The sequence below is a fragment of the Sminthopsis crassicaudata genome, chromosome 3 (assembly GCF_048593235.1).
Source record: "Sminthopsis crassicaudata isolate SCR6 chromosome 3, ASM4859323v1, whole genome shotgun sequence".
In the NCBI taxonomy this organism is placed as follows: domain Eukaryota; kingdom Metazoa; phylum Chordata; class Mammalia; order Dasyuromorphia; family Dasyuridae; genus Sminthopsis; species Sminthopsis crassicaudata.
In genome coordinates this window covers 262,909,978-262,934,051 of record NC_133619.1, presented here as the reverse complement: position 1 = coordinate 262,934,051, position 24,074 = coordinate 262,909,978, and the positions used below count along the sequence as shown (strand labels likewise).

The window sequence follows — 24,074 nt, the reverse complement described above, 5'->3', positions numbered from 1 at the left end:
ATTTTTACCCATTTAAATTTTGCTCTCTGGAACTAAAACACTTTTCATACAAATAAAAATACACATACATCATTGGAGAAATATTAATTGCTCATGGATAGGCCAAGGCAATATAATAATAAAAAAAAACAGTAATACCTCTTTCAGTGCCATGTCAATCAAAGTACCAAAAAATTGCTTTATAAAATTAGAAAAAAAATTCATATGATGGAATAAAAGGTCAAGTATATCAGGGGAATAAATAAAAAATGGAAAGGAAGGGGACCTAGCTCTACCAGATATGAAACTATATTACAAACCTATAATTTGAATTGAAGAGTCATCAAAGTAATTTGGTACTGGGTAAGAAATAGAGAGATTGATCAGTAGAACAAGTTGGAGATACAATATACAGAAGCAAATAACACAGAAACCTGACTATTTGGTAAACCCCCAAATCCCAACTATTAAAGGAAGAACTCTCTATTTGACAAAAGCTTTTGGGGAAACCAGAAAGTAGTTTAGCAGAAATTAGACATAGACCAAGATTTCACAGAACATACCAAGATAAGTTCAAAATAGGCACATGAAAAGAGTGATATCATAAACAGATTAGTGGAGGAGGGAACAAATTACTTGGCAGATTCATGAATAGAGAAAGAGTTTATGACCAAACAAGAAATAGGTTAATTAGAAGTAAAAAAGATACAATTTTGATTGTGTGAAATTCAAAAGATTTTACCTGAACAAAACCAATACAGCTACAATTATTAATAATAGAAGGAAACAGGAGGGAATAAATCTTTGTAATAAATTTCTTTGACAAATATTTCATCTTTAAACACATTGGGATCTAAGTGAAATTACAAGAATATGCTCCATTTCCCAAATGATGAATAGTCAAAAGGAATGGATAAGCAATTTTTAAAGAAAAAAGTCCAAGCTACTAGTAGTCATATACAAAATGCTAAAAATCACTAATAATTTATAAAAGGCAAATTAGAACAATTCTCAAGTACCACTTCACACACATCATATTGGCTAAGATGACAAAAAAAGAACATGATAAATGATAAGCCAAATATCAGAAAGTAAGTATTTTTATGTACAACATGTTGGTGGACTATGAATTAGTTCAATCATTGTGGAATGCAATTTCAAAGAATGCTCAAGAGGCAATCAAATTGTGCATACTCTGAACCAACAATGCTCAAATTAGGGCTATATTTACAAGGCAATCAGAGAAAGAGGAAAAAGACCCACTATACAAAATTACTTGTAACTTCTTTTTGTATTGGCAAAGAATTAGAAATGGAGGGATTGTTCATCAACTGGGAAATAATTTAAAAATGTATGGCATATGAATGCTATGGAATACTATTTTATTATAATAAATGAGGAAGGAGATGGTTCCAGAGAAACCTACAAAGATTTGTATGAACTTGTATAAAAAAAAAAACTGAAAAGAATCAGAAAATCAATCTATAGTGTAACAATAAAATTGTAAAGATAATCAAATTTTAAAGACTTAGTAATGCTGATCAACACACTCCATACAACCACAATTTCAAAAGACTCATAATAAAACAATCTCTCTGATAGAGAACTATAATAATAAATAATAAGTAAAAAATAATAAATTTGAATTATATTAGAATTTATTGCCATTAAATGTTGCAAATTTTAAGATATTGACTTCTTAAAACTGATTTTCATTGCTTTACTTCAACTGATTTTTATTGGATACAATAAAAATAGAATTATGTGATTATTACCATTTATAATTTTTCATTCTTTCTTACAAAAAATAGAAAACGAGGACTCTAAAATGTCAAGGCTTTGCAAATATATATATATATTTTTTTTCAAGGAACTTCTAATTTTTTTTATTATTATAGCTTTTTTATTGACAGAACATAAGCATGGGTAATTTTTACAACATTGTCCCTTGCACTCACTTCTGTTCCCAACTTTTTCCTTCCCTTCCTCCATCTCCTCCCCTAGATGGCAGGCAGTCTCATACATATTAAATATGTTAAAGTATATCTTAGATACAATATATGTGTGCAGACCCGTTCTCTTGTTGTATGAGAAAAATTGGATTCAGAAGGTAAAAATAACCTGGGAAGAAAAACAAAAATGCAAGTAGTCCACATTCATTTCCCAGTGTTCCTTCTCTGGGTGTATCTGATTCTGTCAATCATTGATCAATTGGAGCTGAATTGGATCTTCTCTTTGTTGAAGATATCCACTTCTATCAGAATACATCCTCATACAGTATTATTTTGAAGTGTATAATGATGTCCCGGTTTTGCTCATTTCACTTAGCATCAGTTCATGTAGAGATTCATCCTGCTGGTCATTTATTACAAAACAATAATATTCCATAACATTCATATACCAGAATTTACCCAACCATTCTCCTATTGATGGGCATCCATTCAATTTCCAGTTTCTAGCCACTACAAAAAGGGCTGCCACAAACATTTTGATACATACAGGTCCCTTTCCCTTCTTTAAGATCTCTTTGGGATATAAGCCCAGTAGTACTGCTGGATCAAAGGGTATCACAGTTTGATAACTTTTTGAGCATAGTTCCAAATTGCTTTACAGAATGGCTGGATCCATTCACAATTCCACCAACAATGCATCAGTGTCCCAGTTTTCCCACATTCGTCACTATCTTTTCCTGTCATCTTAGCCAATCTGATAGGTGTGTAGTGGTATTTCAGAATTGTCTTAATTTGCATTTCTCTGATCAATAGTGATTTGGAACACCCATTCATATGAATGGAAATAGTTTCAATTTCATCATCTGAAAATTGTCTGTCATATTCTTTGACCATTTATCAATTGGAGAATGGCTTGATTTCTTATAAATTAAAGTCAATTCAATATATATATATATATATATATATATATATATATATATATATATATATATATATATATATATTTTGGAAATGAGGTCTTTATCAGAACCTTTAACTGTAAAATGTTTTCCCTGTTTATTTGCAAATATATTTTTAAGTATACTTTCTGTCAGGCATCTATTAAATGCTTTCCATGGCCCAAACATGGTACTAATTGTGAGATACAAATGTAACACATGACACAAAATAACAAGTAAATATATGAGCATACAGAATAGTTATAAAGAAAAAAAATCTAATTAGATAGTTAGGGAAGGAGACTACTGGCAAGTAAGGAGAAGTAGGAAAGATTTCATGTAAAAAATTGTACTTGAGCCATATCTTGAAGGAAGAAATATATTGTATGATTCAAAGAAGTTTTCATGCATAGGAGAATGGAGAATGCAAGTCCAGAGAAAAGAGAATGCTGTATGTGAGGAACATAAAAGGGCCAGTTGGTGAATTCTTAAGTATAGGATGGGTAGTTATACACGATGAAGCTAGAAAGATATAATGGGAAACAGGTTGCAAAGCTAAACAGAGTTATTTATATTTGACCCTTGAGACTAAAGGGAGACACTAATTTATTCAATAGAGGGGTAACATGGTCAGATCTGCGCTTTAGGTTGTCAGCTCAATAAATAGATAGACTAGATCTGTCTATAGACTATATGTATGAACGATAGACAAGAATGTGGAGAAGCTTGAGAAAGAAAGGCTAGTTAGGAAGATATTATAATAATCTAAGTATGTGATGAGATCTTAAATTAACCTGGTTCCTATGTGAGTAGAAGGACAAGATCAGATATAAGATATGTTGTGTTAAGAGAACATGAAAAATTTGAGAACTGACTAATATAAGCAATGTGAGAATGAGGCAGCAACGATGGTACCAAAAATTTGGAAATTAAGGGGATGCCCTCAATTGGGAAATGGCTGAATAAATTGTGGGGTGTGATTATGATGGGATATTATTGTTCTATGGGAAATGATATACAGAATGCTCTCAGAAAAACCTGGAAAGAACACCATGAACCCAAGCAAAGTGAAATATATTATATACAAAATAATAGCAATGTTGTAGGATGATCAGCTATGAATGACTTTGCTATTCTCAACAATATAACTGATCTATGACTACTCTGAAGGACTTATGATGAAAAATGCTATCCATACCCAGAAAAAGAACTGATTGTGTCTGGATACAGGTAGAAGCATATTCTTTTTCTTGAGGGTTAATCTATGTTTTCTTTCACAACATGTCTTATAGAAGTGTCTTCTTATACTATGTTATACTGTGACTTCTTAATGGGGATTAATTAAGGGGGGAGATAAACAGATAATTTGGAACTCAAAGTTTTAAAAACAGATGTTAAAAAAAACAAGGATGATGACAAGATTATGAATCACAGAATTAGTAGAGTTTAGAAGAAAACTAGGTTTGGGGAGAAAGTTAAATTCTATCTTAGTCGAAACTTTGGTTAGAAGTCTGAACATAGTCTAACAAGGAGTTCCCTCAACTTTGTGAGAAGTTTGAATGAGGCAGATCAACATGAATGTCAACAAACAGAGCCAATGGGAAAATTTTTTATGTGATTTATTCTCATTGATTTTTTTTTCCTTCTGCTCCAGGAAGTGGACAGATACAGCTTTGGCAATTCCTTCTGGAGCTTCTATCGGACAGCTCAAATTCCAACTGCATCACTTGGGAAGGCACCAATGGAGAATTCAAGATGACAGACCCTGATGAAGTTGCCCGTCGCTGGGGAGAACGCAAAAGCAAACCCAACATGAACTATGATAAGCTTAGTCGTGCATTACGTTACTACTATGACAAAAATATTATGACTAAAGTTCATGGCAAGCGTTATGCTTATAAATTTGACTTCCATGGAATTGCTCAGGCATTACAGCCCCATCCTCCTGAGTCTTCTTTGTACAAGTATCCATCAGACCTCCCTTATATGGGCTCCTATCATGCTCATCCTCAGAAGATGAACTTTGTTGCTCCTCATCCTCCTGCTTTGCCTGTGACATCTTCCAGTTTCTTCTCTGCCCCTAATCCATACTGGAATTCATCAACTGGAAGTATCTACCCCAATACCAGGCTTCCAGCCAGCCATATGCCTTCCCATTTGGGGACTTACTACTAAAGGAAAAATGACATTCCTCTACATTGTAAAATTTTCCATTGAATTTTTGTAAAGTCTACTAGAAAGAACATGAAATCAAAAGTGGAATGAAAGGAATGAAAAAGGTTGATTATATTTCAGACTGGGTGTGAGAATGGGAGGTGGAGAAAGAGATCAAACAGTCCTTTAGAGACAGGGAATTAATAAAATTAATACTTAAAAAAGCAAAGATTAAGCTAAAATGTAATATGGACCAAACATGAAAGACAATGTAAGTTGAAGCATGAAGTGATTATAATCAAGAGAAAAGTTGTTTAAGTAAGTTTATAAACTTTAGTGTAAAGTTTGGTATCCACATGCTAACTGGGACTATACTACAATATTAGGATAAACAATATTGATCTAACATACAATATATGAATTCATTTTTAAACTCTGTATTTAAAATAGAAGTATATGCATATATGGTATGTGTATATATGAATTTATATACATACTCATACACAGATTCAGAGTGGTTTATTGTGGAAACCAATGTGTGGAATACAATGGCACGTGCTATTTTGATTAAAATCAAAATGGAGGGCTATGAGCTATTTCAAACTGTGAAGACTCCTCATCATTTCAGAATCCTATGATCCAAAGAGTAGGACTAAGAATGTGTATAAAAGACAAATGTATGATTGTAGAACAAGAACTTGCATCTGCAACAGGACATTAGAGAGAAGCAGAAGAAGAGGGCAACAAAGAGTGAGAAAAAAACTGCTTAATCAAGTAGAAACTGAAAATGTTAACATTGGACCTTGGAGAATGATTTATTAGGATATGAAATAAAATATTATCAGTGTTATGCCATTCCTAGTACACAAAGAGGACCCTGCTAATCTTAAAGGGAAAAGTAGTGTGAAATTCATAAATCAGATTGCACATCATTTTTAAAGTTTTCCTTTTTATTATTATTAACTGGAATTATCTGATATTTGGAAGAAACAGTCAGGACCATTATCTTGGGGCATAAGGTAAGAGACAGTCTTGCTGACTGTCACTATCAGAAATCACACAGATGTTTTGGTGAAGTGAACATCACTTTTCCTTTTGAGTCACAAATGCTGTGCGTTTGTAAGAATGAAGTATACAAGTCAGTGAGGTTTTTCCTCTTTATTATGTAATAATTATATAACTTATGCATTTATACACTACGAGTTGATCTCGGCCAACCAAAGACAAGCACACATACACACACACACTCACACACACACACACACACACACACACACACACACACACACACACACACTGGATAATCAGAAATATTGTGGCCTTGAATTTTAACTCAGTATGCTTAATGTTTACAATATGAAGTTATTAATACTTAGAATGCAGAGTGTACATAATAGAATAAGCTTGGCCTAGCCTGATTTATTTATTTAGTTATCTGCATTTTTAGTTACCAACTTGCTTCATTATCATAACTGGTTAAAAATGTTAATCTTCATTTTTTTGTCCCTTAAAAAAATAAGAAATAAATTGAAAGGAAGCAAATGCTTTTTGACTGAAATTATATCAAGGTCCAATCCTTACAATCATTTTATACCACATAGTTTTGAGAATTTCTACCAAATTCTTCTTATTTGTTCCCATGCTGCTAGGATGTTCATATCTTCTCTCTGGCATACCAAACATTATATTGGCAGATTGGCCATGCATACTAATTTGTACTCATGCACAGAATGGAAAGAGAAGTCTAAAATGAGGAGTGATTTTCAAAGCAAAAATTTCAATTCTGTCTCTATCGCAAATCACTAGGTGGTTCTAAATATAATGATAAAATGTTAATTGAACCATGAAGAACTTGCTGCACTTAAAGAAACTATATTATTAATAGTAAATGAAATGTATAACCATAAAAAAAAAAAAAAACCAAACCAAAAACCCTGTTATTCCTCAGTTTATAACAGTAGGGGGCAACATTTTAATGTGTTATTTGCATTTTCCCCATTTTATTAAAGTAAACTGATTACCTCTGAATTTTATGCCACAGGAATTTAGGATTTACCCTAATTTAGGGTTTAAATGCTAAACTCAGAGTTTAGGGTTTAGAAACCTCTAACTTCATATTTATTAGTAGTTTTGTTCAGTAGACACTGTTTCCAAGATCCAATATACCAATGGATTTATGATCAAATCAATGTGAGTATTTCTATGTTGTGTCTGTTGGTCCTCTTTCATGTCCTCATTTATATTTATTGTAGGGTATCAGTCTTTATGTGATGTAGGACAGAGGGGAAAGAGAGTTGAGCAACAAGATTGGGGAGATTTCTGAGTTATCTAGTAAATTCAACTTACCTTGAATAGTGTGAAGAACAAACCCTGAACACCAAACATGGCTGGGCCATTTCACAATAGTTCCAGAGACACTTGTTAGCTTTGTGCATTTTTTTGCCATAAGAAAAAAGTTAGTTGTCAGCCTTCTATCGGCCGGCTGGAAAGTCTTGATAGTCAATCCTAAATATTATATAGGATCACATTATTTGAGTTCCAGACTGTCAGCATTATTCATATTGCAAATAGTCTCAGCCATTATATTCATATTGAAAATTACTCCATTCTGCTCTACCTTGTACCTTGAGCCTATATCATTTTTTTTAAAAAGAAGAAACCTGCAGTAAAGGATATGAAAACTGTACTACTGAAAAAGATTGATCACTTACTGTGTCAGAAGCTTGAGTCAGATATGCTGCTGGTAAATCAGTGCTATTATTTCAAGGCCATTTCATGAGCAAAATAATAAAATTAAAATAAGATCAAATTCAGTTTTATAAATGTTTTAAGTTTTCTGCCCATATATTCCCATATATTATTTACAAAGTTTGATATAAAAATGAGCAATGAAGTAATGTTTTTGAAGACCTTGATAATGAATATCCTAAATAAATAACCCTTTAACTTTGCTTTTAAAATTATTCTTTTACCTATTTATATCATGATGAAACTTCAAGTTGTTTTCCTATTGTTTTTGTTTTCATTTCAAATCCCCCAGGAATTGATTTTAAGATTCTTACACCACCATTTGAATCTTAATTTTTTTTTCCTATTGCTTTTTTCCCCAGAAGCATTTGTTTATGTTGGCTTCCTAAAAAACTGAGTCTTGTTGGAAAGATTTCTCTTTTGCTATCTTAAATAGTGTTTTCATTTCTTTATCATATTTTTATCATATCTATATCTTTATCAAATTCATTCTTATTCTAAAATTTTATTGAACATAAATTTTTTCTAGCCTAATTGTAGGATATATATAAAATATTTCAGTTTTTGATAGAGTGATTTGAAAGTTCTAGTATAATTAGATCTTTTTCTGAACTATTAGCATATTTCTATGTAATTTGATAGTACCTGAAATCTTGAAGTCTATTAACTATAATTAAGTTTTTTTTTTTATCTAAAGAATAACACTTAAATTTCAAATATAACTACATACTTGGACTTCTGGTAAATTGAGGGGAAGGCTTCATTGTTCTGTTGTCATCAAAACTTCTTCTGAAATTGGGTGTATAGAAAACAATGTGACAACCCAAAACTTCTCTACTTGTGATTTGAAAATGTAACCTTGGGAAAAAGAGATTTAACAATATATTACTGTAACCATATCTAAATAACAGCTATTCTTTTGATTGTCTTTTAGGACCTGAGAAAGCTTCTCTTTCATTTTATTCTTTCACTTAGCTATCCATGATCTGACCCTTTGGGTTCTGGTTTAAGAGGGAAAAGTTATCACCAGGAAAATTATCCCTTAACTCCTGAAAATGAAAAAGTATTATTTAAAAATCCGATTTTAGGGGGGCAGCTAGGTGGCGCAGTGGATAGAGCACCAGCCCTGAATTCAGGAGGACCTGAGTTCAAATATGATCTCAGACACTTAACACTTCCTAGCTGTGTGACTCTAGGCAAGTCACTTAACACCAGCCTGGGGGTGGGGTGGGGTGGGGTGGGGTGGGGGGGAAATCTGATTTTTCAGCCATCTGCACCATTATAGTAGAGTCATAAGAAAGAGATTAAGCATTTTGATCTACTCAAATGTACTTTGTGGTCCAAAATTCTTTTTAAAATATTATTTTAAAACATCTAGTCCAAATCATTTAAAAGCAAATTGATAAAATAAGAATTCCTAAACAAACAATTGAAAATTCATAGTTATTTATATTACAAAGGAGAAAAAGGTAATGTTATGCTCAAGTATTTATATACACATATATATATATACACACACACATATATATCAGTAATATAATACATATATTATATAAGTATTTTTTTTGATGATAGTGAAGAAATATGTAGTTGCTATATGAAAATGGTACATGGAAAAAGGTTCTATTATATCATCTTGAGAAATATAAATCTATAAAAATATTCATCACAAAGCATGTAGTTAGCAAGTGATTAAGTAAATACTCATTCAAGTACTATTTTCTCTTTGAATTCAAATATAATTTATTAAATACATATTATATGCAAAACCATCAGCATTTTATTGAGCTGGAGGCTTTGTATGAAAAACCTGATATTTACACATAAGGAATTTGCAGTCAAATTGAGAAAATGTGCATATCTGGATTTTAGTAAAGCTTTTGTTAATATTTCTGGCTGTCTAACATTTAAATAAATCAAGAACAAGTTGAATTACAAGGCCATAGAGAAATAGTAAATGAACTGATATTCAGTCTTGAGGGATATGTTTGACCAGTGGATCTGTTCTTATTCTTATTCGGTAAAAAAAAAGTTTTCTCAGTGACTTAGATTTAGACATATGCTTGTGGTATGTTTTTTTTTTCAAATTCATAGATGACACAAATGATATAGATGCTACAAGAGGTAGTAAACAAAGAACAGATTCAGATTAGGTCTAATATCTAAGAAGATGAAAATAATTAGGCATAAACATAAAGGAGTGTGCTTTGATTTTTAAAAAGGAATTTGCAAACACATGTGGGAAACAACTTTTTGATATAAATAGAGATGTTATAAAAATATAATAATTGCTCATGATTTGCTTATATATAAATATAAAAATGATGATGCTAGTAAGTTAATTTGCTTTTTGATATTATACCATTCCAATTACTGAAAAAGATACTTTCTAGAATAAAGACAATTATTTCACAAAAAATACAAAAGAAATATAAATCTATAAAAGTATAGATTCTTAAGAGAAATGCTCTAAAAAAGTATATATTCTCAAGAGAAATAAATGTTTTTTATAAAAACAAGACAAAAGAGAATATACAAAGTTCAACTTACATTACAAAGTAGTAGTCATGAAAATTATTAATTATTTGGTATTGGTGGAGCCTAGATGATAGAGTAGCAGGAAGAAGTACAAGAAAATACTTTCCAAAACTTGTCCAAATAGATGTAGAAATTAATCGAAGCCTGATGGATAAATCTAAGAAAAAGTCTTAATGAATAATTTTTTTTCTAGCTCAACCTCACATAGGAAGAAACATAAAAAAGACTGTAGACAATGAGGACTCATGGATTTTCTAGGAATTTGAAGCAAGAAGCACTATAGTACAAGAAGAAACTGGAAAGCAATTGGAAGTCCTGGCCTTTTAGTGGGCACTGTAATCTCATGCACTTGCAGGAACAGGTCCCAACTAACATCTTAGTCATTCACAATTCAGTTATGGGTAACAAATATAGGGAAGAATAAGGAATGGACCTGTGCAAGGGATGGATTTTTGGAGTAAGTTGTATTTTTGGGTTTTGGCTGTTTATTGAAAGAGAAGCAAGTTGAGATAGCAAGCAGAAGCTGTGTAGCTCAAAGTCCAGGGGCAAATTAAGTTCTCATTTTCAACTTCTAGCCCACTCTTAAGTCTATGGAGGGATAATTAAGTTAGTTATCCCAGCCCAAATAGTGTAATTCTACACTCTGTACCAGCAGAACTTTGCAGCTGTTTAATAGTGCCCAACTCCAACAGATACCTACTGTGGCTCAGATCCAAAACTAGATCAGCAACTTGAAGATACCAGAATGGAGTAGATGGGAAAAGTAGGGGAGGACGGGAATGGGGAAGAGTCAGAGACCAGACTTTGCCCTGAAACTGACCATTTTAGGAGAACTGATAAGTTATGTTTTATAACTAATGAGTTAATGTGAGCTATTAAGAGTACTATAATTCTCAATACCCCAACTTTTAAGAAATCTTAAAAACAAACTATTGATAATCCCTTTGAACCAGAGGACAAAGTAAAAATAGAATCTTTCTAATCTGAAATAAATCCTAAAATAAACATTCTAAGGTCAAAGAAAAAATACTGTAAACAGAAAGAATTCAATTACTATGGAGTCAGTTAGAATCACACATACTAACAGCCATCACTATATAGGAGTAGACAGTTTAGAATATAGTATTCTGAATGGTAAAGAATACGGGCTTACAGCCAAGAAAAACTGGCCTAGCAAAAACTAGGTAAGTCTTAGTGCAGCAAGGCTGCTGGTATTTATTTCACTCACCAGGTAGGTGATCTCTAAGATTGCCATCTGATCCATTGCCATATTCAATCTTTGTATACCAAGCTCCAAAGAAAACTAGGGGTATATTAAGATATTTTCTTTTTAATGAATACAATTGCAGCTTCTTCACTGATAAAGTGATATTGAACCTCCACCACAATTCCCAAATATTATTTTTAGTAAAATGTAGGAACCTCCATTTCTAACCATAGCTATTCATTTCTCCATATAGTAAACACTTTAATCTCTTCTGACTAAATAAATAAATATTAAAATAACCAGACATGCATTTATGAACAATTAAAAGCATTAATAAAGGCATAGTTGTCTTAAACATGAATTGTTTAGAATATTTGACTACAAGAAAGGCCACATTCAAGTTTGCCTCAAATTGATAGCTTTTCCTTACTTCTGCAAATACAGTTTCAACATTCAGTTCACTTCCAATATTGATTAATATCTTTGGAGAATTCTCTTCATGTTTCTGCTCAACATAAATTAAATTTAGTCCCTCTCGGAAGAACCAATAAGTTTACAACAGTCCTTTTATTTTCCTTTCTTTTTTCTTCAGTAAATACTGGAAAGAGTATTACCAAGTTGTGAATCTACCAATTACAAATAAAATTCTCTTTTAAAAATGTTTCTCTATTTAATTAGTTAAGACAGTTCTGAGATTAACAAAAAACAAGAAGAAAAAAATATTTTCACTGTTTTTTTTCTCTGTCTTATCTACAAATTACCCATAAATCCTCCTTGATCAATATTAATCCTTATATATTTTTCCTGATTGTATAGAAAGAAGTGTAATGTTCTCTCTAAAAAGTAATGTTCTCTTTTGAGGTTTTCTTGGGGTCTCCGGGAGCAGCCTTTGTTTCAGTTCAGTAATCACCACACAAGTGGCCAGGGGTTAAAGTCGAAATCTTTTATTATCTCCTTCAAAGTCTTGTCTCTTTTCCTGGGGCTTCAGCTAGTTTTCTTGGAGGTCTTCTGTAGTCTTGGTTTCCTAGAGCTTGAGCTCCTGCCTCCTTCTCTGGACTCTGAATCTCTCTAAACTCCAAGGGTTTGTGCTTCAACCTGCAGCCACCACAAAGGACGATGGAATGAATCTGTCTCAGCCTCCAAGAGTTTCTAGTGTACTTGTTCCTCTCTGGCCCTGAGAGCTTCTCCCTTATATGATCCACACTGAGTATACACAATCATTATATCACTAGGAAACCTTTGTTTGTTGTAGGATTAAGTCAATGATAAACTACATTTAACCATTGTCTCCTCAATTCCATTTAGTACCTTCTTTCAAGTTCTGACCCATAACAAAGAAGCCTCTCATAACAAGATACTTTTCAACTGTAAATTTAACTACCATTTCAAACTAGTTTTTTTTTTTTTTTCCTAGCAGTGTTACATGTAACTTTGGATATATTCTTCTCAATATCCAGAGTCTCTAGGATAGAGTTTAATGAAACAGTTATTAGGTAAATATGGAGAGATTTAAGACCCAAAAATTAGCTACTAATTGATGAATCATTTTACCATGACAATCAATGAAATATTGAAAAATGATTTTTAAAGTGTTCCTCAATCTTACATATATAACTTCTACAGAAATAATAGCAAAGAGGAAGGGGGCAAAGGATACCATCAATCATATCACTTTTAGACCATCTATTAATATTTATTTAATTGTAAATATACTAAATGTTAGGCAATATCTAATGAGCACCAAATAGACATATCATTAGAAGAAGCAAATCATATTAATATTCTGTATAAATTAAATGCAAATACATGAGAAACTTGAAGGATGGTTCCCAGATTCCCCTCTCCCCAGGAGAGACAACTAAATGATGGTTTTTTTTTTTCATATTTTGCTTAAAGATTATAAGGAATACCATTTCTGGGAAGTTTTGGTTATCTTACCATAGTGTCCTTTTCAATAAGGAAAAGGAAAAAGGAACTACAAAGAAGAAAGGAAGAAAGGAAGGAAGAAAAGAAAGGGAGAAAGAAAGAAAGAGGAAGGAAAAAGAAAGGAAGGAAAGGATGAAAGGAAGGAAAAAAGAGATAAGCATTTATTAAATGCTTACTATATGTCAGGTACTGTGCTAAATGTTTAACAAATATTTATCTTATTTGATTTTCACCACTCTGTGAAGTGAGTAATATTTTTATTCCCATATTCTAGATGAGAAAACTGAGGCAGACAGAGATTAAGTGATTTTCTCTGAGTTAATAAGCTATTATATATATGAGGCCAAATTTGAATTTTCTAATTCTAGGTCTACTGCTTTATTTACTGTTCATGTAGCTGGGTAGAGAATACCTTGATGAAAAGTCAGGTCAATACTTTCTCTGCAACTTATAGTTTTAGAAAATTGTCCAGAAAGGTTAGTGTCTTATTTATGATCAGAGGATAGACTTGAACTCAGCTCTGATAACAACTCTATATCAAAATTTCTTAAACTGTGACTCTCAAATCCATATGGGTCCTATAACTTAATCAGGGGGTCATGAAAAATTTAGCAATAGTAATCCTGAACACAATGACCAAAAATTAATTCAAAATCAAATGTGTAATGAATCTAAGATACTTCCAGCTTCCTAATGTTGCATTGCACATCTTAATGGCAGATTGGTTCTAAACACTCAACATGCACCCGTGCATGCATGAACACTGTCAGAAACACCTCAACTCAGAATTGAGACAAGGTCAAATAAAAATTTATTTTGCAAAAAGGAGTCACCAGTGGAAAAAATAAAAACTGCATTCTGTATAATACTCCAAGCTTCCTCACTATTTAAAATTCTAACCTGACTTGTTGGGATAAAGTTAAATATTGTTGTTAGGTAAATAAAAAGGTATTGATTGACATGGAAGTTTAGCCAGTATAAAAAAATTGAAACAATAAGAGCAGAAGGAAGAAATTCCATTAATAATTGAACACTATCTCTTTGCCAAGTGAAAAGATACGTCATACAAGTGAAAATAAAATACTACTTGCCAAACACAAAGACTAAGGTTATCCTACCTAAATAAGACCTGTTTATTTAATCTCTTCTTTGGACTCAGCTTCCTCATTTAGGGGCTTGTGTCTCTTTCTCAGAGACCCCATATTAGTTAATGATAAACATTCTCTACAACTCTTAATTTTAATCCCTGGAGGATAGACTATAAGACACATAACAGTTATTTGTACAATGACTTACCAAGCAGGACTAGGTTTGAAGTTCTTTAGTTTTTAAACCTCTTCCATTTGAGTAAACAACTCTCCCACATTCTCCCCTGTATGTAAAGAGATGGATAAAATATATAGATAATGTTTTTCATCTTTCACATACATATAGAGAAACCCAAAGTCTCAGTGAAATTTTAAGCCATACTATTATATATAATATAAATATATTAAATAAATATTTAAAATTTTTAATAAAATATTTTAAAATATATTAAATATAAATAAATACTACTATATAAAATATAATATAATTTAAAACTATAAACCATTCTTACATACTCAATATCAATGTCACAGTGAATTCCTACATAATGCCTTACAAAAGAAGACATCATTTGTATGGCATATATTTTCACTTGGCAAAGAAATAGTACTATGTTCAATTATTGAGGTAATTTCTGATTTCTTTCTTCAATTCTTATTGCTTCAATTTCTTTATATTGGCTAAATTTATGAAAGAACTTTTTTGTACCAATAAATTCTTTTCTCTTTTAAAAATCTCTTTGGAATACATATCTATTTTTTTGCTATATCAAAGTATATGCAGTTTTGTAGCCCTTTAGTTATCGCTCCAAATTGCTCTTCAGAATGGTTGGATCAGTTTACAATTTTACCACCAGTGCATTAGTGTCTCCGGTTTTGCATATTTCCTCCAACATTTATCATTTTCTTTTTCTGTCATGTTAGCTAGTTTGATAAGTATGAGCTAGTACCTCAGAGCTGTTTGATTTACATTTTTCTAACTAATAGTGATTATGAGCATTGTTCATATGATTATGGATTATTTTGATTACTTTTTCTGAAAACTGGCTGTTCATGTTCTTAACCATTTATAAATTAGAAAATGACTTGTATTTTCATAAATTTGACTCCAGTGTTCTATTTATTTGAAAAATGAGGTATTTATCAGAGATACTTGCTATAAAAATTTCCCCCCAGTTTTCTGCTTTCCTTCTAATTTTGGTTTCATTGGCTTGCTTTTTCAAAAACTTTTAAAAGTCCAAATTATCCATTTCACATTCTATATCTTATTTCACTCTCTATATCTTATTCTAGCTCTGTTTTTATCCTTATGCTTTTCTAATTGTTTAAGGCAGGAACTTCTTAAACTTTTTCCACCCTTGACCCTTTTTAACCTAAAAAACTTGTTTGTGACCACCCATGGGTATATAGGTATATAAAATAGGAATACAAATCAAACATTTACTGATAATAAATCATACTTTTGGGAATCCCATGTTCAGTTATGAGACTACATAGGGTTGAAAACCACAGTTTAAGAAGTTTTTAAGTCTAAAATCCTGTATTCATTTTGACTTTATCTTAGCAAATAGTGTAAAATGTTGATCTATATCTATTTCTGCTATTTCCTAATTTTCCTAGTAGCTTTTGTGAAATGGAGAGTTTTTTGTCCCAAAAGCTTAAATCTTTTAAGTTTATCAAATATTAAATACTATAGTTATTTACTACAATGTATGATGTATATAACTTCTTAACCATTACTTGATTGTTTTGGTAATTATTTTATGGCGGTATGAGTAAGCAATATTCCTTCACATTTTAAAAATTAATTACCTTGATATTCTTACTATTTTTCTTCCAGATGAATTTTGTTATGATTTTTTCTAGCTCTGTAAAATAACATTTTGGTAGTTTTGTTGGTATGACATTGAATAAGTAAATTAATTTGTCATCTTTATTAATTAGTTCTGCCTATCCCTGAGCAATTAATATTTCTCTAGTTTATTTAGATCTGACTTTATTTGTGTGAAGCGTTTTATAATTGTGTTCATAGAGTTCCTGGGTTTGTCTTGGCAAGTAAACTGAGGTGTTTTATATTTAAAGTTATTTTAAATGGAATTTTTCTATTTTTTCCTCTCTATTTCTTATGGTTGAACTTTATTGGTAATATGAAGAAAATATTGATGATTAATGTAGGCTTATTTTGTATTCTGCAACTTTGCTGAAGTTGTTAATTATTTCAGTTAGTTTTTTACTTGATTTTCTAAAATTCTCTAAGTATGACCATCATCATTTGAAAAGAATGATAATTTTATTTTCTCATTGCCTGTTTCAATTCCTTCTATTTCTTTTTCTTTTCTTATTGTTAAAACTAATATTTTTAGTACAACACTAATGCACTGGTAGTAAAATTGTAAACTGATCCAACCATTCTGAAGAGCAATTTGGAGTGATTAGCTAAAGGGCTACAAAACTATGCATACACTTTGATATAGCAAAAACTAGATATGTATTCCAAAGAGATTTTTAAAAGAAAAAAGAATTTATTGGTACAATAAATTTCTTTCATAAATTTAGCCAATTTTAGTACAATTAATAGTGGTGATAATGGGTATCCTTGCTTCACCCCTGATTTTGTTAGGAAGGCTTCTAGCTTATTCCTATTACAGATAATGCTTGCTGATGGTTTTAGATAAATGTTATTTATCATTTTAAGTTAAATCCCATTTATTCCTCTGCTTTCTAGTGTTTTTAATAGGAATGTATTTTGTATTTTATCAAAGCCTTTTTCTTCATCTATTGAGATAATCATATAATTTCTTTTGTTCTTTTTATTGATATGTTCAGTGTACTGATAATTTTCCTAATATTAAAGAAATTTTTAATTTCTTATATATTGGTTATAGTGTATGACCCTTGTCATATATTGTTATAATCTCCTTGCGTGTATTTTATTTAACATTTTTGCATCACTATTAATTAGGGAGATTGGTCTATAGTTTGCTTTTTTATTTTCATTCTTCCTAATTTAAATCTATATCTTTATTTATTTTTGCAAGGCAATTGGGGTTGTAACTTCCTCAGGGTTGCACTGCAAGATAGTTAAGTGTCTGAGGTCACATTTGAACTCAGGTCCTCCTGATTCCAGGATTGGTGCTCTATCTACTGTGCCAACTAAATGTCCCATTCTTGATTTATTTTGCCTCATAAAAGAAATTTGATAGGACTCATTTTTGGTCTATTTTTTTCAAATAGTTTATGTATTACTGGGATTAATTCTTTAAATATTTGATAGAATTTTTTGTGAATCCATCTGGCCCTGGAAATTTTTTCTTAAGATCTTCACTGATGGCTTATTCAATTTTTTGGTAAAGATTGAATTATTATTCTTCTATTGATCTAGACAATTTATATTTTTGTAAATATGCATTAATTTTGCTTATCTTGTTAAATTTATTTACATAAAATTGGGCAAAATATTTGCTAATAATTACTTTAATTTCTTCTTCATTGGTAGTGAATGCATCCCTTTCATTTTTGATGCTGGTAATTTGTATCTCTGCTTTCCTTTGTAAAATTAAAATAACTAATGATTTGTCTATTTTATTATTGTTGGTTTTCCCCATAAGTCCAGCTTCTAGTTTTATTTCTAAGTGCATTTCTAAGGATCTCTTTTATTTTGTTAATTTCTCCTTTGATTTTCAGGGTTTTAAATTTTGTATTTGAGGATTTTAAATTTATTCTTTTTCTGTTTATTTTAATTGCTTATCCAATTTTGGCAAGTAGTATTGAAAATGTTTCTGTTGAGGAGATGAGAGATTGAGCCAAGGCTCTTAGGAAGATAGATAGAGGAATCTAAAGAAGATTGTTCTTGTTCTTGCTCTTGTTATTTTTCTTTGCTGCTACAAGACAAGGGGTTCTACCTTTTTTTTTTTTTCCTAAAATAGCAATGGTGAGGAAAACTATTTGAACTAAAAGAATACGATAGTGCTCTTGCTTTAAGGAAGAGATAACCAAGTATTTCCACAGAGGTATAAGCTATAATCAATGAGCAAGGTGTAACAAAATAGCCTTCATCATAGGCTACACAATTAGGCAAGCAGTATCTACTGAGCACTGCTCAGTGGATCTTTATTTGGCAGAGCATCAACAGAGACTACAAGTCCATCTGGGAGCATGCCTAGTCAGAGAAAAATGATAACATTTCAAGAAGATACCTGACTTTTATTGTCTATTTATATATTTGCTTGTTTATTGTATATGTACCCCATAACATATGTCCCAGGGTATTTCCATTATGCTTACAATGTGTATCTTTGAGAGGAGTATGCTTCCTAGATATATAAGAGAAATATTTTGATGTTACTTCTTTTACTATGCCTAGATTGGGGGAATGGTGAAAGAGAAAGCACTAGAAGCTCCCCATGTATACAACAAAAATCATGACTATTTAAATAAATGCAAAATAAGCAATTCACAAAATATAATATTCATTAGTAGTTTTTTTAAGACCTCAAAAACAAAATAATATAGACATGGAAAGGTTCTTACTGTGATGAAAAATATTCATCAAAAACAAAGAGCCACTATTATTTTCAATGGAGAAATGCTAAAAAGAACAAAAAGGGAAATAGTAGAAATTAAAAATAAAATTACAAATGGGGGAAAAACAAAAATGATCCTTTCCCTTGATATTATTTGACATGCAAAATATAAAAAAAATTGAACAAAATTAAATGTATTTTGCAAATATATCATCATATCATTTGCAATGAATGATAATTTTGTTTCTTCATTGTCTATTTTTACTCCTTCATTTTCTTTATCTTCTCCTTTTGATATAAAACAAAATCACATAAATCATAAACATTTTTATTTTTAACAAAAAATTCCAGCAGTAAGAGTTAGAAATAGAAATTCCACTTAAAATAATTGCAGATAATATAAAACACCTGTCATTTTACCTGTCAAGATAAATCCAAGGACTATGTGAACTCAATTACAAAATACTTTTCACACAAATAAAGACAGATCTAAATTACTGGAGAAAATAATAATGGCTCATAGGGAGGCCAAACCAATTTTTAAAAAGTGACAATTCTACCTAAGCTAATTTACTTAGAGAGCTAGGAAAAATAATTTTAAAAATTTCATCATGAAGAACAAAAGGTCAAGAATATTATGTGAATCAATGAAAAACTGTGTGAAGGAAGGCAGCATGGCAGTTCTAGATTATTATTAAAATATTAAATATATTAAAAAGTGTAATCATCAAAACATCTTGGTATTGCCTAAGAAAGAGTGTTGGATCAGTAGAAAGAATTAGGTACACAATACACAATAGCAAGTGGCAACTAGTTAGTGTGGCAAATTGAGTGCTTGAGGAGTCAGGAACAATTAATTTCCTAAATTCAAATCTGGCCTCAGACACTTACTAGCTGTATGACTCTATTTGTCTCAGTGTCCTCATCTATAAAATGAGCTGGAGAAGGAAATAATCACCTACTCCAGAATCTCTGCTAAGAAACTCCAGATATAGTCATGAAGAGTCAAAAAACTGAAAAAAAAAAAAAAAAAAAAAAGACTGAACAAAAACAAGACAATGGTAAATGGCCATAATCATCTAGTGTTTGATAAACTCAAAGAACCAACCTTTCAAGGTAAGAACTCATCATATAACAAAAACTGTTAGAAAAACTGGAAAGCAGTCTGGAAGAAACTAGGTATATATGAACATTTCACACCTTATACCAAGATAAAGTCAAAATGGATGAATACTTTAGAAATAAAAGGTAATATCAAAAGTAAATTAAGAAAGCATGGGAAATCATTCTTCTCAAATTCATGGATTAGAATCAAATAACTAAACAAGAGAGAGAAGATCACAGGAAATAAAATAGTTAATTTGGATCAAAAGCTAAAGCTTTTGCACAAACAAAATTAATGCAGTGAATATTAGAAAATAGGGAACTGATAGGGTAGAATTTATATCAAATTTCTTTAATAAAAGTATCATTTCTCAATGTAGGGCTGAGCCAAATTTATAAAAAATAAGAGCCATTCTTCAGTTGATAAATGGTCAAAAGATTTAAACATATCTTTCAGAAGAAGAAATCAAAGCCATATTGTCATACCAAAATTAAAAAAAAAAACCCTCTAAATCACTACTAATTAGAGAAATGTAAACTAAAACAGCTTTGAAATACTACCTGATAACCTGTTAGAAAATGACAAATGCTGGAGGGGCTTTGGAAAAATGGGGACACTGGTGCACTCTTGGGGGAAGTGTGAATTAGTTTAACCATTCTGGAGATTCAGAACTATGCCCAAAAAGCTATAAAATTTTGCATACTCTTTGACCCAGCAACACCACTACTTGGTTCGTATTCCAAAGAGGTTAAAGAAAGGAAGGAAAGGCCTATTTGTATAATATTTGTATATTTATAGTAGCTCTTTTTTTTTTTTTTTTGTGATGGCAAAGTGTTAGAAATTGAGGGCATGTTCACTGATTGGGAAATGGCTGAATGATTGTGATTGAATACTATTGTGATGTAAGAAATGATGAACAGAATGATCTCAGAAAAACTTGAGAAGATATATAAATTGATGCAAAGTGAAGAAGCAGGAAATTATGGTACAGAGTAATAGCAATATTGTTAGTGTGTGGGACAGTGAACCCAAATTAAAATCGGAGACATTCAAGATAAAAAGAAAAAGGGGAAAAAAAAAAAGGATAAATTATGATCTCTTGAGAAAGGGCAACTCCCAACTGACAAGGTGTCCATAAAAGGACATAATTCTGTCTCTTGAATTCCCAAAGCCATCATGGCCTTTAAAAGAAATACCTAAATGCTAATTAAGAGGTGGTGAAAAACAGGATGGGAAATGTTCATCCAAGACAATGGAATACCTGCAGCCTTTTAGCTATAACTGAATTTGTTATCTCAAGTCACAGTAAGGGGCATAGTTCAAAGCCACATTCCCATGAGAGGTCTTCACTTAGTTATTCCCATAAATTAGGATAATCACCTGTGAAAGACTTAGCTACTTTGATTAAGTCAACAATCTAAGATAGTTACAAAAGGACCTATGATGAAAAATGTCATCCATCTCCATAAAGAAAACTGATGAATTCCAAATCATATTGAAGCATAGTTTTTAAACTTTTCTTCTTTTTTTGTCTGATTTCTTTGGGTAAATTATTTTTAAAAGATTAAAAAAATATATTCAGCTCCCGATTCCCTTTCTCCTACTTCTCCCAAGGAGAGAGCTAAAAAAATAAATAAATAAATAAAGTAAAACTAGGTATAGTCAAGCAAAACATATCTTTAATCACATATAAATATAATATATACATAACTATATATGTATATGAATGTACACACAAATGCATTGCGTACAGGCATAAATATGTGTGTACATATACATATGTGCATGTTCATACATATTTAAATTTGGGGTTAGGATTACATGTATCTATGCCTCAATTTACATTCTGAGTGAATTATCTCTTTATGTGGATGTAAGTAATATGTTTCATCATAAGTTTCCTGGAATTGAGGTTTGTTCTTGTGTTGATCAGAGTCCATAAGTCTTTCAAAATTATCTGCCTTATATCATTGTTGTATATATTGTTCTCCTGCTCTAGATCAATTCATACAAGTCTCACCAAGTTTCTCTGAAACTATTCCTTTCATTCTTTCTTATGCCTTAATGTTATTCCATTACATTCATATGCCATTACTTGTTCAGACATTTCCTAATTGATGAGTACCACACCCCTGACAATTTCCAATTCTTTGCCATCACATAAAGAACAGCTATAAATGCTTTATACAGATGTGTCCTTTCCCTCTTGACTTGATCTCTTTGGGGAATAAATAAACTTAGTAGTAGTATTGCTGTCTCATAGTTTACTAATTTGGAGGGCATTATTCCAAATTGTTTCTAAGAATGGCTGGATAATTTTACAATCACACCAACATGCCCTCTAGCATTTGGCATTCTTCTTTTATATCAATTTTGTCATTTTAATGGAAAAGAAGTGTTTTCATTTGCATTTTTCTAATTATAAGTGATTTAGTTTTTAATTTATTTTAAAATATGTTTTTTATTTCCTTAAATATTTCTCAGTTAAACATGGTATGAGAAAGATTATTCACATGATTCATCCATTATTAGAATCCACATATCTTGGGTAATCACTATTAAGTGATATGAAAGCACAATTTTTCTGTGCTTTTTTTTTTTTTTTATTTTCCCTGTGGATATAACCAGAGGTAGAATTAGGGATGTTGTCCATTAGGGAAAAATAAAGTTGATGTGATGATAAGAGGAAGGAATTTTGTACAAAGTCATAGTAGTAATGACTATGAAATATAGTAGTTCGGACTATAGTGATTTTGACAATAGTGATATATATGGACTTGTTGTCAAAGGATTTCAGTTCAATTGTTAAGAAGTTTTTTCCTTACCTCAAGTCTAAATCTTCCCAGAATGTCTGAAGCTTTCTCCCTTTGTTTATAGTTCTGCTCTCAGCAGTCAAGAAGAGCAAATTCTAGTTCTTCCATGTGACAGCCATTCAGAGAGTTGAAGACAGGTATTACTCTGCTTTTCCCGCTTACTTTAATAGCTATATAAATCTTTCCAAATTCATTTCAGCTTTCTGAGTCTTAGTAGCAAAAAGTTCAACCTGGAGAGCAGATCAGGAACAGTTAGAGAGAGTGCAGTTATCCTTGGGAAAAAGATGATACAGTAAAGGGATATTACAATTATGGGAATTTGGGAGTGGTTGCCTGAGGATAACATTTATACAGTATGGTGGTATGTTTGGCAAAGGAATTCAAAGTAAGCTTCAGGAACAGTTCCTCCCTAAGAGAAAGTCTGGGCCCCACCCAGTGTGTCGGTGCTTGGAGCAAAAATCTGTCCTATGTTATTTACTGCACTGCTTGGTGATAACTGTGGAAGGTTACTTTCAGGTCTGGAAAGTTTTCACCTGTTTTATCATTTGTGGTCTGAATACTAACTGAATAGTCTTTCTCATGCCATTTCACAGCTTCTGATCTTCAGAAGAGACAGTAATGTTTGTCTGTTGTTTTTGAAGTCAGTGAATTATTTCCCCCCAAGTCTGTAGAAACTCACAATTCATTTGATCAGGTGGAGGTTAGGATTAGTTTTTATTTTATTCAAGCTAGCTTTTCTTTCATTGTTCCTAATTTGAAAGGAGATTCCAAGGTAACTGACTTTCAGCCACATTTTAGACAGTACTACTGATTGATTTGCTTTTCCAAAAGATTATAACTAGACTATTTTTTTTTGGTAGTTCCTTTCTCTATATTTCTCTGAATTCAGAGCATGTTAGACTGTATAGAACTTGTCCTTGATAAATACCTCATAGCTGCCAACATTTTGTCACCACTCAACAATCAAATAAACACTTCCTTCATTGACCTTCTCTTGACTTTATTATGTTTACTATGGAAAATTTCTAGAATTTTTTTGAGAAATAGCTAAGTAATGCAATATGGAAGAACATTGGGACAGGAGTAGAGAAAACTGATTACAA

At 31.4% G+C, this 24,074-nt stretch overlaps 1 protein-coding gene and 1 long non-coding RNA gene across 9 annotated transcripts in view; one reads left to right on the top strand and one right to left on the bottom strand.

Moving 5' to 3' along the window:
- Nucleotides 1–5,629, top strand: part of ERG (ETS transcription factor ERG) — a 130,575-nt gene extending 124,946 nt beyond the window's left edge. For all 7 annotated transcript variants that reach the window (XM_074300654.1, XM_074300653.1, XM_074300655.1 and 4 more), the window contains one exon: nt 4,524–5,629. In XM_074300654.1, coding sequence (XP_074156755.1) covers nt 4,524–5,044 — 521 coding nt within the window. In that variant the 3' untranslated portion in view covers nt 5,045–5,629. The remainder of the gene's footprint in view (nt 1–4,523) is intronic.
- A 1,715-nt stretch (nt 5,630–7,344) lies between these two features.
- LOC141561273 (uncharacterized) lies at nt 7,345–23,248 on the bottom strand. Of its 2 annotated transcripts, none has more exons than XR_012488008.1 (3): nt 22,984–23,248; nt 14,739–14,814; nt 7,345–7,528 (listed from the first exon to the last, which is right to left on the bottom strand). It is a non-coding gene; the product is annotated as an uncharacterized LOC141561273 (long non-coding RNA). The 2 variants fall into 2 exon arrangements; XR_012488007.1 differs by lacking the exon at nt 7,345–7,528 and adding an exon at nt 12,286–12,611.
- Nucleotides 23,249–24,074: the final 826 nt, after the last annotated feature.